This window comes from Pseudonaja textilis, chromosome 1 (genome assembly GCF_049901715.1).
Source record: "Pseudonaja textilis isolate UNSWEBS1 chromosome 1, rPseTex1.2, whole genome shotgun sequence".
NCBI lineage: Eukaryota > Metazoa > Chordata > Lepidosauria > Squamata > Elapidae > Pseudonaja > Pseudonaja textilis.
Genome location: NC_141990.1, coordinates 194807721 through 194821886, shown reverse-complemented (window position 1 = coordinate 194821886; position 14166 = coordinate 194807721). Strand labels below are relative to the sequence as shown.

General features: G+C 37.9%; 1 protein-coding gene across 5 annotated transcripts in view; it reads left to right on the top strand.

The window, feature by feature from the left end:
- TANC1 (tetratricopeptide repeat, ankyrin repeat and coiled-coil containing 1) overlaps positions 1-14166 on the top strand; it is a 161146-nt gene that overhangs the window by 108979 nt on the left and 38001 nt on the right. For all 5 annotated transcript variants that reach the window (XM_026697174.2, XM_087920155.1, XM_087920154.1 and 2 more), the window contains 5 exons: positions 1643-1900; positions 7406-7531; positions 8611-8889; positions 11387-11538; positions 13534-13765. In XM_026697174.2, coding sequence (XP_026552959.1) covers positions 1643-1900; positions 7406-7531; positions 8611-8889; positions 11387-11538; positions 13534-13765 — 1047 coding nt within the window. The remainder of the gene's footprint in view (positions 1-1642; positions 1901-7405; positions 7532-8610; positions 8890-11386; positions 11539-13533; positions 13766-14166) is intronic.

Below are 14166 nucleotides of genomic sequence, written 5' to 3'. Positions count from 1 at the left end.
CAAATAAGATTTCTTACAATTTTTGTGAAGCTATATATTTCCCTGGGAAGTGGCAGTACACAAAGCATTTAGCTGTTTACTTTGAAGTTGCTGTGGCAAGGTCAAGCTTGCAGTTCAGAATGGTAGTTGAAGGCAAACAATGGACACTGGTAAAATGCTGCTTCTCTTCCAAGAAATAAGACATTGTGGCTTATTTTTAAGATGTGGAAGCAGAGGAATTTGTATACTAAGGAATGGTTTGCATACTTCTTTTAAAATTGGGAATGTAAAATGAACACAGAGTAAGCTATAGAGATCTGAGCTAAAATGAAAGCTTTAGAAAAATCTAGAAGAAAACCAAGGAAAAATAGCTGGGACAATAAGGATCCTGAAAGAGCATCTGTCTCAATGTACATAAGTTCATATCATTTATTCTTAGTGCTGTTATAAAAATATATAAGATCCATCAGTCTGTCACACATACTTACCAGCAAATATTGAAAGACGGTAGTGGTTTTTGAAAGAGAAAATTTAAAATGGAATGAAAATGATGGACTGTTCCTTCTGTTTACATTTATCTGTTCACTTTATTTCCCATCTTTTCATTCATACAACTCTCAAGTCACTTCACAGCATTAAAAGAATGCCAAACTAATAACGAAATGTTGCATGAGTTTCTTATAAATTTACTTATTCTGCATTTATTTGATAAGGGAAGCAGACTCCATTTTGCAAACCTACCAGAACTTTTTTTTTTTTTTAGTTTTATGTGTGTGAATATATTACTAGCATTAATGTTCATTCGGCACACAGTTTAATAAGTACGCCTTTTGTAAAGTGTTCTTGGGGAGAGAGGGCAAGCTTTGCTCAACCATGAAAATAGTTGTTCTATGCCACTTAAGTTGGCTTCCATTCTGTTTCCATTCCTACTACGTTATTCTGGGCCAGTAGCTCCTTTGAGCGAAAGACCACCTTCTCCTCCTCCCTCCCACACTTTTTACTGGCTCAGATAGCTTTTCTTCTCTTTCTGGTGTTTTATTGCCTTAGTTGAAATTGTCTGTGCCTCCACTGACATAAAAAAAAAAGTAAAGGCAGAATTTCGTCTTTTCCAGTGAACTAAAGAAGAGAAAGGTCTGGGATAGTGGCCAAAGAGGGGGCGGGGAGAGACATTTGGCAAGATGCCTTCTTTTCAGGGTTACAGACTTGAGTGGAAAACCTCTTCCCTCAATTAGAAAATCAGGAGGGAGTTTTCTTTCATAATATATCAAAAGACCCAATTTTTAAAAAATCAAAACATTTAATAATTCTGTCACATGGAAGCATACCATAAGGCTCTCTTCAAATTTTTACATTTTTTAATAGTGCTTGAGTTGTTAGTCATCGCAATAAAATGATAGTAGTTGTCACGGCATATTTTCTTGAATGTTCAGAGGCGTACAGTATATATAGTGAAAACTAAGAACAGTGACTATCCTATATTTTCCCAAGGATTATAATTTAAAATGACATGAAAGAACTTGTAGATTTGCCAGATGGGTCACATAACTATCATTTCTCCTTACGTCAATTCAGAGTTTCCCATGATTGTGTGGGTGTAACCAAAAGTGTACTTACTCTTACCCAGGAGTATATTTTTATGGATTTTTGTTTGTTGGGTTTTTAGGGACAGTAACAAGTTCATCTGAAAATGACGACCGGAGTGGATCAAGTTTAGAATGGTCTAAAGAAGGAAATCTCAGAACTGGTGTACACCAAGGAATTATTGACCGAAGGACAGATAATTGTTCACCAGTTGCAGAAGAGGAGACCACAGAATCCCCAGAAAGTTCGTTGAAAGTGGAAGCATCTTCTGGAGATGGCCCGATTACTTACATTCAAAACTGTGGCTCGTTAGGAATGCCTCGGCCCAATTCCGTTGCAGGTAAGAAAGAACTGAAGAGTTCATGTTGGTTTGCCTTCCAGATTTTCTTCTACTGAAGTGGAAACATTTCCCTTTAATGTTGCTCTTGTATTAGCATAAGGCAATTCTCGTAAATTTAGATCTGTTCTTTAGCTAATGGACAGACAGAGGCAGAGCTCAACAACAGGATTTTTTTTAAAAGTACAACATAAACCATAAGTCTGCTTATAGAATATTCTGCCTTTTGTAATAGTTCTTACAAAAAGCCACCTATGCAATTTTATAGGATTCTAGTCAGGGAACGGAGGTTCATGTCCCCTTGATTGAGAAGAGAAATTTGTCATATATGGAAGTACTTTAAAATATAGTCAATAGTCAGCAGTTTCTGCTGAGTTCTCTTCTGTTTGTTTGTATAAGTTTTAAATTGGGTGGTGGTGGTGGTTCCTGCCTATCTTTATTTTTAAATGATTTTTTTTTGTGAAGGCTAAATAACTCAAATTCCTCACCCCTATATTTATGGCTCATGTAGTTAATTCTTGGTTAAAAATATAGCCGTCATAGGATGGATGGACAGGATTGTTGCCTTAGTGAGAAGAGCTTGTTCCACACTGCTGGAAGTATATTAAGCAAATGGGTAAGAACTGGTCACCCAATCGCATGACTTGCTTTTCTGATGAGGTTGCTATGAAGTGTCAGTCCATTGGATTGAACTTGGTCCAGTAAGCTTAAACCAGAGGGTGACCCAGCTGTGTATAATATAGCATTTGTGCTAATGTTTTTATTGCAAATAATTTCAAGGCAGCAGGAATAGAACTATCCTCTTCTTTTTGCAAGAAATGAAGATGGAATATATACAGATTTTAGCATTATGGGCTGAATCAGAAGCGTGAGGTTCTTTACTTAATGAATGTATGAAAAATGATGTTCAAATTACATAATTGCTTGAGTGCCTATTTATATGCCTGGCATGTCTTTCAGATCTTCTAGCCAAACTCATGATTTTAGTCTTTTGATAGTTAATTCCCAATATATTCTTCCTGTAGAATTAAATAAAGGGTTCTTCTGAGACTATATAGAGTCCCACATAATATTACCACACTGTCTATAATGAAGTGGAAACAAATTTATTTCCCAGTTTAAGAATATGAAAGTGCAAATTTGACAGGTAATCTTATCAAGTCATTTAGATAAAAGTTAGAGCAACGGAATTACAATTCATTCCTGCTTAGTTCCCCACCTTGTTGATAATAAATAATGTTGGTGCTCATATACAGGTAGTTCTCTCTTACAGACCACTCATTGAGTGACTGTTTGAAGTTACAATAGCGTGGAAGAATTCATCTGCAGTCAATTTACCACCTTTGCAGCATCCCCAAGCCTCGTGATCTCCATTACAGTCACTGGTTGGACACAGTAACTGGTTGGACACAACAGTTTATTCTCTTGACATTTTTTCTTCTCTAACCTCTCCACTATTGGATGAAGGGAGGAAACATGATTTTATAGGCAATCTCTCCTTTCTCTTACCTTTACCCTCCCCTTACTGTCAGAGCAGAGAGGTTGCAGATGAAGGAATTGTAAGAGAGTATTATAAGCTGAATAGTATAAGCCAAATCAGTTGCTCAATGCCCAATCAAAGAAGACATATAGATGATTCTAGGTGCCAGGTTCTATCTTGCCAGCAGTGGACAATCCTGCATAGTATTTGCACCTCACACGGTGTCTGCTGAGATTCACTTTATAAATGGGGTATAACATCTTCCCTCAGTGTGACTGTGGGGTCCCGCGTCAAACTGTAGATCACATCGTGACTGGCTGTAAGCTGAGTATATATCTCATTCCAGTTTCTGATTTTTTTTTTCCAGATAAACAAATACTGCACTTCAGTGATTGGATGACCTAGACATTAGTATCTGAATATAGATCTTTCCATGTATTTATTCATATTTAATTTATTTTTTCATTTAGGTGAAATATTAGTATACATTGTCAGTCAATGTTTATTATGCCATATGCTAAATAAATAAATAACTTAACCTGTTTGTGTACGGGGGAGAAATAAAGTAAGGACTTTCTATGGCAATTTCTCCTTTGCCTGACCCTTTCCCTCCCTACCGAGCAGAGAGTTTGGAGAGGTAGTGTTTGCAAGAGAGTAAGCGGTTTGCTATTCTACACATCAAAACAGTGTGATTGCACTGGCAGCGGTAGCCCAGGCACGCTACACCAGCAGCTTACGGTATTCCCTTGCATCTTCCAATAGGACTCTTAAGATTAATTCAGGATACATAAAAGAAAGAACTATATCCTGAATTTGCTCTAAGGATAGTTGCTGCATTATTACCTTGTCCAGCTTTGGATATGCTTCATGTGGCATAAACTTCCTGTTGGAAAGTTATATAACCATTATAAATCCTCTGCAAGAGGCTACGGAACAATACATTTTAAACATAAAAAAAGAAGTGGTCACTTTCAAGTTGAATCTTTGAAGACTGATCTTTTTTAAAGCAGATAAGGCTGTGTAGGCAAAACTGTCAAAGCTTATTTCTGTTTTCCTTGGGCAAACCTGCAGTGGGCTTATCTAGGCAAACTGGAGGCGAAGGTCAAAACCTGGTGCCTATCACAGAAATTTTATTTAGTTAGTTAAAGTTTATAGTGTTTTTCAACGGGAGATCGCACACATTCATTTACCATTTTAGAGACTAGCCCTAGATTGCAAAGTTTAAGAACTCTTGCTTCCCTGCGTTCCGTAAAGTTACCAGTGCTTTCCTATTTGGAGTTGTTTTTATGCTTTCTTTTATTAGCTGAACGAATCCATCAGATGTGGCCTTGTATCTTCTGTAATTCCATAGAGATATTGGGCTCCCCAATAGACCTCCTTCCTCTCCCCCCGGTTTACCGCAGAGGCCCATTTCCATGGATCTCTGCTTTCCAATTTTCTTTCCAGCTTGAAGTGGCTCCGCAAGTGCAGGCAAGTGCCCTGGAGTTCTTTTCCCTGTTAGTGCAGTTGGCCCACTTAGACAAGGAGGTGCCTTTTCCATTGTAAATGTCACTGCTTGAGCAATCCAGGCATGGATAAGAGCTGCTGGATCTTCGCCTGCCCTCGAATGGCGATTCTAAAGAAGGGATGAAAGAAGCTGTATCTGAGTTCAAGGACTCCCTCTTGCATGTTGGGCTGTTGCTTCTTTGAGATGAACCGATGGTGTTCTTTGTGGGAATTACAAAGCTCATAATTCCTCTGGGCGTCTGTCTCCTCATGGATCCCTTTCCCTTAAACGGCATTTAGCTGTCTGCTAAATGCATATAGCTAATGTTAAAACCTGGTTTCTTGATCTACAGTTAGAAGTAATAGCTCTCCTTTTAATCTAATATGTTTCTATTTCCAAGCCCCTGTTTTCTGCTATGCATCAAAAAAAACCCAACTAATTATTGTCATTTTATTTATTACAGTTAACTTTACTCCCTTTGCTTTTCTGATCTGTTTGTCAACTTTCTTATTTTTGGTTTTGAAGTTTTAAAAAGTTTTTGTTATTTCTTCTATAGCAATGTTTAGTAACTCTAAGAGATGCTTAAATCCTTTGAAATACTTCCAGAATTTCTAATTTGCCTTTTCTTAATAATAAAAAGAATAATTTAAAAACTTCTTCCAGATTAAAGACAGCTTTTGGTTTGTATATAAGTCTTAATTCCCAGACTTGTATGTGGATGTATTGTAAGAGTTGAAGGATTTCACTCTCTACATGCAAACAAACTCAGAATCTCTTTACATTAATGAACTTTTGACTCTACTGCAATATGTACATCAGAACTCTTCAAAAATTAATTCTGTTATTCAGTTTATTTGAGAACTGGAGCTATGCCAGGGTACAAATTGTTGTCACTTCAGTTAGAAATACTTGAGAAATGAGGAAGATAGACCTTGCTTAAGTGGGAAAGAGCTAAATGGGGACAGTCCCTTATTCCAAGATATTGGAAATTATCCAAATCTCCAAACTAAATTATGTCTAAAGTGAGTTTTGCTCTTTTGGAAAACATCACACAAATATCAGGATGCTAATTGTTACTAGCTGGTCTCTGCTTTTGTCTTGTTTGACTCAAAAGTTGCTCAGTAAATGAGAAATGTTTCAACAACTACTATTTATTACAGTTGGATATGTTTGGGGTTTCCCTTTTAATTTATATATAAATGTTAACCCAAGGTGTTTTTTTTAATTTCTGCTACATAACTCAGAGTTCTAAAAAGGCAAGATTGTTGAAGGTTATACCTTTGTAGGTTGTGCTATTGTATAACAATCTTGCCCCCCCGCCTCCCTACCTTCCCAAAAAAGCAACAACTTGGACTTAGGTAAAGGTCTGTGGTATGGACCAGAACTCTCTATTTTGATATACCTCCTCTTATTAATGTGTTAGTCTTACTAGTCTGTTTCCCAATCTCTTGAAAAGATTTTATGATTAGTAATCTTGGGAAAAGAGAAGCTGGGAACCCAATCAATAACAGTTTATTGTTAAATGCTGCACAAAGTCTTTCTTGCTCCTTTGGATATCCATTGACTCAAAAGTCATCTCAGCTGTCTTGTCATATAGAAAAGCAGAAAGTTTAATACATAATTCGAATGTCAAACATCCTATTAAAATTGAGTCGGATACTGCCTAACCGTAAATCAGATTTAAACCCTTTCCAGTGTTACTTTATATTAAAAATACACATCACAAATCATGTATTTAATTGAAAGAAAGGAGCTTGGACCCAGGCAATTTGGGCAGAAGTAGGATGTTTGAAAAATGTTTTATTTACAAACAGGAAACTATACATAGTAAAAGTGGCTTTCATGCACAGATTTATTTCCTACTATAAACTATTTCGGGTTACATTATGTCTTCAAAAGAAGAATATGGAAATTTCTTGAGTATCTGATATTTCATAATACAACAATCACTTGAAACATAATACATTCTTAAAATTTATGGCTATGGGATATTGCGATTGACATATTAGTAGAGAATAGTAATTTAACTCTGAATTAACTTAATATCCATGAAAGTTCAAGGCTTTATTTTCAGAGTGACAAAACTGCCAAAAGTCGTGATATGGTTCTGACAAGGAAACATTTCAAAGATGATTGCTGCTGCTGCTGCTGTTGTTGTTTCTTGTTCATATTAGTTTTTCCAAAGAATTCTAGACAACACATTTTCTCTTTCTCAAAGAAAGAAATGTTCTTTGTCTGAACTGATAGGGTCAGGTAGCATTTTTTTTAACCCTTGTACTTTTCCTACTTAATGATACTTAACATCATCAAATCATCTTTTTTCCGAGACCCAGTATGGCAACACTATGAGACTATGTGGTAGCATGCAAGGTCCTTACATGTCTTATTTGAGGATAGCTTTATAATCCATGCATGAAGATGAAAAACTGATATACTGTGTGGTTTCCTTGTTTTTGGAGCTACACACTTGAATTTTGATCCTTGCATTCAGCCTTGTTCAGTTCTTCTTACCTTCCTGATTACCTAGCTATTCTCATTACAGCAACAAGTTCCACAAAGCTTGAAGATCTGAGCTATTTGGATGGACAGAGGAATACTCCTTTGCGGACCTCCATTCGCTTACCTTGGCACAGCACTGCTGGAGGGAGAGTTCAGCAAGAAATAAAAGGTAAGATTTATGACAAAGCCACGATATAAAAGACCACTATCCCTTTTTTAGAAGGCCATGCTACTCGTAGAAGCTGAAGATGGTGTATTTGTGGAAAACTGCTGAAGTCTGTTCCCTTCTTTATGACAATTCTTAGAACTGATTTATCCCGCCTCAATTTGAACTTCTATTAAAACGTGAGGACTATGACTGTGTCAAGAGAAGAGAATATTTGTGGGTCAGGGTTGAACTGTGGGGTCCTAGGTGCTCTCAGAGCTTGGTTGTTTGCTTGCAGATGCTTCATTACCAAACTAGGGAAATCACCAGTGTTAGGTAACATCATCAGTGCTGACATCTAGCACTGATGATGTTACTTAGTTTTGTAATGAAATGTCTGCAAGAAAACAACCAGGCTCAGAGAGCACCAAGAACTCCGCACTATATCTATGGTCATGAAAGACAAAGGTGACTTGTTTTTAAATATTGTATTTTTTCAAAATAATAAGTTCTGGGCCCAGAACATTATACCTGAGTGTTTAAAGTCAACATTAGTTAGAACTCATTTTCCATTGCTTGATACCCGGTTTTATAATTTGCTGCCGTCTTTTTCCTCCCTTTGGGCTATCTGTCTTCATAGCGGGTATTCTCAGAATTTGTGACTTGTTCTGCCGCCTTTTCTCTTTCTAATTTATATGATAAATGCTGGATCCCCATCCTTTCCTTAATCCTCCTTCATATCTGTTAAGTCTTAAATCACACATTTATTTAGTAGAATTAGGGATAAGGCTTACTGAACATGATTGTTGAAACTAAGAGCATTTTGGGTGAAAAATCTAGCGTGCTCATTAGAGAGCCTAACTTCCCAATTTGTTTAGCACTCCTACTGGAAGAAGGAGTCATGTGAGAGTAAGGGAACAGCCTGGACAAATATGTGTGTTTTTTTTCCGTTTTAAAATGGACTCACTGTATCTGGACTAGATTATTGAATTTCAAAGCAGATTAGATGTTTCTGTAGGATTTAAGTTCTTTTTTTAATAAAAACAACAACCCCAGTTTTTTCATTGCTTTGTCTTCTCATGAAGTCTTTCCTTTTTTTTTAGCACGTTTTGTCCCATATAAGCCTCAAGATATTTTGCTAAAGCCATTATTGTTTGAAGTGCCAAGCATAACAACAGACTCTGTGTTTGTCGGAAGAGACTGGCTGTTTCAAACAATAGAAGAAAAGTTGAAGAATCCCAAGCAGACAGAGACGAGGGGAGCTGTTGTCATTGGAAATGTGGGATTTGGGAAGACGGCCATTATTTCCAAGCTTGTGGCACTGAGCTGCCATGGAGGTCGCATGAGGCAAATTGCTTCCACCAGCTCTGCTTCTCCCAAAAGTAGGTTTGAAACTTTTTTTTTCCTATTTAAGGAAAAAAATATTCAATTCATAAAGGGGAGCTATATATGTTTTTGTGTAAATGTGTCTTATATGGATTGCCATTCCTAAAGGGTAGTAAACTTTCCATTAACCGATCATAAAACTGTTATTACCCCACCCCCACCCCCCATTAATATGGAAAGACAAGGTATTCTTTGATTTACAACCATTTGTTTAGTCACTGTTGAAAAAACAGTGTTTCACTGTTTTACTACTGATATTCTCATTCATCCAGGCCATCGTTGTCCCAAAGGTGCTTATTCTGGAGGCAACTGGACTTTCTGGTTTTTCTTTCAAAGATGTTTCGCTTCTCATCCAAGAAGCTTCTTCAGCTCTGAGTGGATGTTGGGGAATGGAAGGATTTATATTCCTTGCAGATAGCTTGGTCATTTGCATCCTTTTAGAGAGCCATGTGATCAAAATTCAGGCGCTTGGCATCTGACTGATGACAATTGCAATGTCCTAAGGTCATGTGAGCTTCTTTTCTAACTTTCTAACAAGCAAAGGCAATGAGAAAGCCAGATTCCCCTAACAACCATGTTACTAACTTAACAGTGATTGGCTTAACACAAGTGTCTTCAAATTTGACAGCTTTAAGACTTGTGGACTTCAACTCCCAGAATTCCTCCAACAGTCAGCTCAGGAATTCTGGGAGTTGAAGTCCACAAGTCTTAAATTTGCAAAGTCTGAAGACCCTTGACTTAACAACTGTGGCAACAAAGGCCATAAAATGGAGCAAAACTCAAGAAATTTCTCACTTAGCAACAGAAATTCTGGCCTCTGTTGTGATCGTAAGTCAAGGACTCTCTGTACATGGTCCTGTAAACAGTCTTTTTTATACTAAATGTGAAAGTTGTTTGGCTGCAAAGTTCACCTCCTTTATGACCTATGCGCTTTGCATTCCTTAATCCAACCCTAGGATCACTTGCCTATTGGGAGATTACTCCTATTCGCCCGGAGCGGAGATGAAGATGCGGTTCCTTTCTGCTCCATTCACTGGGGTAGTGTGCTTTTTCTCATAAAGATCCTGGAAAAGGTTCTGAAAGAAGTGGGCCAAGAAGCTAAAGCGGCTTGGAAAAGGAAACTCTGAAGAAAATTAAGAGGAAGGGGGGGGGCGGAGGGGGGGGGAGAGCAAGTGAAAGGCCCATTGTGTTGATGATGCCGCCTGCCATTTTCTTGGATCATGTTTTGGCAGGGAAACTGAAGAGCTATTTCTCCTGAAGGCTTCAGTGAAAAGTGTGTGGATCACGTCCAGATTCTAGTCAGCCTATGTCAGCCTTCTTTATCCACATGGGCAGGATTCTAGGTGCCATCTTATATGTGCCGGATGGATTTGACAGCTGGTGACAGGGAGCTATTTATCCTGTTTCCAGAAATGATGCAAAAACTGGTGTGTGAAGAGAGGACACAGAGCTTCAGCCAGAGGCTACAGATAAAATTGTGGAAGGCCAGAAGATCAACCACTTTAAAAAGACGTCTAGGGAGTTCTAAAGAAGAAAATAGACTCTACTTTAAAGGGAAAAAAAATGGAAATTCATGTACTGAATCATATATTGAAGGGAAGAAATAATCGTATATTCCTGGCAAATCTACAGATTCAATACTTAACTTATTTGTTTTGTTTCACAAGATGACTTTGTACCAAATTTGAATTGATTCAGTTGATGTTCATGTTCAGAGCTGGACACAAATTCTACTTCTCGCTTACTATTCTTTTCCCTTCCCTTCCTGATCACAGCATAGCTAATCACCACATTTAATAGGCCCCCTGAAACTGGGATGAACTTGGAGGGGGTGTGTGTAGAATGGAAGGAGAGGTCTTTTTTCATCATGTATTCATTAGATGCCCTCTCCACACAGTATTTGTATACTCTACAGTAGCATGAGTGCTTTTGGCCTTGAGTTCTTGGCTGGTTTCTAAATACTGTTGAGGTCCATTGTATCTCATAATTAATGCCTGTCCGTCTATTTCCCCCCCCTCTTCCCACCCACCTACACACACACACACCTATATATACTGTTTGCTGATTTGTAGCCTTTTTGGAGTAAGACTGTATGACAAAATGTGATTGTTTTTCAAATTCCTGACATGAAGATACAAACAGAAATCAGTGTAGCATGACACAGTTTTGTGGTAGCAGGAGAAAAAAAAAATGTGTGTGTTTGCATGCATGCACGTACAATGCCCTTTCTGTAATCCACTTCTTTGGAGATGCTGGCTTGTTTCAGTTAACTTCTCGTGCCAAGATTTTGTTACTAGAAGACTCCAAAGGGAAGCCTAGCCAGAAGCTATACTCTGGAGTCATAACTGGTAACACCTGAGAAAAGAACACAAAATTCAAACAAGGTTTAGGTTTCTCTTGAAGACTAAACATCTCCAGCATTACAGAGACATAATTTATACCACAAATGGATGCCGTCGGTTATAACTCTGGTCTCTGCTTCTTCCCCTGCAGCCAATGATCCTGGTCAGGAGATTCCTCTCAGCCAGCTCCCCCCATCTCTGGTTCCTTCAGCTGGTACCAGTCCAGCCAAAACTTCAGCCGGTCCTCCTGTCGAGGAACATCAGAACCAAACGGATGAATCAGTTAGACGCCTTGCATCCAAGGTAGTACATTGAATGATATTTCCCCCCCCCGCAGTCTTATGAAAATACAAAAGCCATGGTTTGTGAACATTCTCCCTGCGACATTTATACTGTACTGTACACACACACAGACACGTATGGTATATGTATATAAACAAACAATTCAGGATGCTGTGTAGGTAGACAAGGCTGTGTCTCACCATTTTATTTCATTGTTTTTAGTTTAATAAAACTTGCTCACTTTGCTGCATGAAGGCAGAGAAGAGACTATTTTCCCCTTCCTAATTTTGCTGCTTCTATCTGACTTTGGCAGAGTTTATCTGTAATTCCAAAAAGAACAACCCTTCCTCCTAGTAGTTTATTCAATATAACTTCCTTCCTCATCTTCATATGATGGGTATGAAGAGGGAGGGAGGAGAAATAAAACACTGGATTTAGCAGCTTACAGTGTGTTCGTCACTGATGTATCTAACAGTTATGTAAACTGGAATTAGCAGATTGCACCAGGGATAATTCTAATGCCTTTACTTTGGAGGAAGGATTGTGAAAATAGGAAAGCTTTGCAAAAGATTGGAAATAGAAGAGGATTTGCTTTGGTGTTGAAGTATTTACTTAAAGTAACTATTATCCTAATGCTGTCATCCTCAATGCCATGCTATGTTTAGAAAGCACACACATTAATGTAGTGTAATTTAATTAAAGCTATAGTTTTATGCACCCTTGCTTGGGTTTGCACTCTGGAATTCAGCTGTATTTCTGAATAATGGAATACAATTGCTGAAATTAAATTGAATTGAACACTAATTGAATGTACCTAAACTGTGGAGACTCCAAAAGAAGGTTCATGACAATTATTTAATTCTTTGAAACCACACTTCCAAAGAAAGGTAGAGTTGATTGTCAGCAACCAAATAGCATTCTGCTAAAAAGCAAACAAATGAACAAAATGACAGGCTGTACACACTGGATTGGGTTGCCACTCTATTGAATATGTGGACTAAAACTTTCCGGTTTTATTTACGTATTGGCAGGAACTTCCCCATGGGGTTAATGAGGTGCCATGTTTATTTCCTGTTGCTTTAACTGTTTATTCTGGCATTGGGTACAGAATAAATTCTTTCAATGTGCAACACAGGATCTCTGATGCTGACCAAGATTATAAGATGGAAAGTAGCAGCTTTTAAAACATTTTCTCCTGCTGAAGAATTGATCCTAATTGGCCCCGGGGTGAGGTGGGGGGTGCTTTTGTTTGCAATTGGCCTTGCCAAAAAAAGTTCTTTTGCTTCCTTAAATGAAGTGAAAGAATGATAAATTAGCTACATCTCCCCATTCCCAGTCCTTAGATGATTTAGATGATGTAATGGGGGACAAAATGTGTCTGTATTCTTGAATAAGACAATGTTCTGTAGAATGGATGAAACTGATAATGAGTTTCTCTTGAAAACTCACATACAGGCCATCAAATGAATTATATCTGATGACTTTCAAGGGCCTTTTAAGAGTTTCTGTGAAATACCGAGCATAAATTAAGAACTCTACCCTAAACGTTTCTTGAATATTCTTAAAACTCTTACATATTATGTATTATATTATGTAATGTAAAGATTTTTTTAGAAAAGAAAAATAATGTTTTATAGACATATTTGTAAATGAAATTATACAGTTAAGAAAAAATGCCATATTGTGATTCTGCTGTTGCAAAAAATAAAAACAAATTACTCAACTGTTGCATAGAGAATTATATTAGATGTACAATGCTGGGGGGCCAAATATATTTAGCTAACGGATGTAAAAATATATGCATGCACACTGAAGAAAAAGGTTTGCTAATTTTAATTATTGCGTATTAAAATAGAGCAGTGAGATCTGCACATACACTGCATATTCTTCTGAGTTTTATGTCTCAAATGGTTAATTAAGGAATAATTAAGAGTGCATTTCACCCTGGGATACTCCTTTTTCATTATTTTGTGTGGTTATCAGCCAGAAATTCTAAACAGTGTTTTTTTTTTAAAGGTTGTTGCCTATCATTACTGCCAAGCTGACAACACTTACACATGCCTTGTCCCAGAATTTGTGCATAGTATCGCAGCTCTACTTTGCCGCTCACCTCAGTTAACAGCATACAGAGAACTTTTGATAAAGGAACCACACCTACAAAGTATGCTTAGCCTTAGGTCTTGTGTTCAAGATCCTGTGGCAGCATTCAAACGAGGCGTGTTGGAACCACTGGTGAATCTTAGGAGAGGTAAGCAGGAAAACATACACGTGGCCAATATGGAAAAGTGTAGAGTATTTCATAGCAGCGGTCTGGAGAACAATGGAGAGGTTTCCTTTCTTTGAAAGAAGAGAACAAATACCATACAGAGTGAAATGGGATGGGGGTGATGTAAAGAAGGTAAAGGTTTCCTGTTCAGTCGTGTCTGACTCTAGGGTGCAATGGTCACCTGTTTCCTGGCCAAGTGCTCATGTGACCAGCATGGCTATATGCCAAAGGCACACACAATTTCCCCACCAAACTGGTACCTATTTATCTACTCGCGTTTGCATGCTTTCAACCTGCTAGATGGGCAGGAACTGGAGCTCACCCCATTGCGTGGTGCTCAGGTTCAAACCTGGGGTGTGAAGCTTTCCAATTGACAAGCTCAG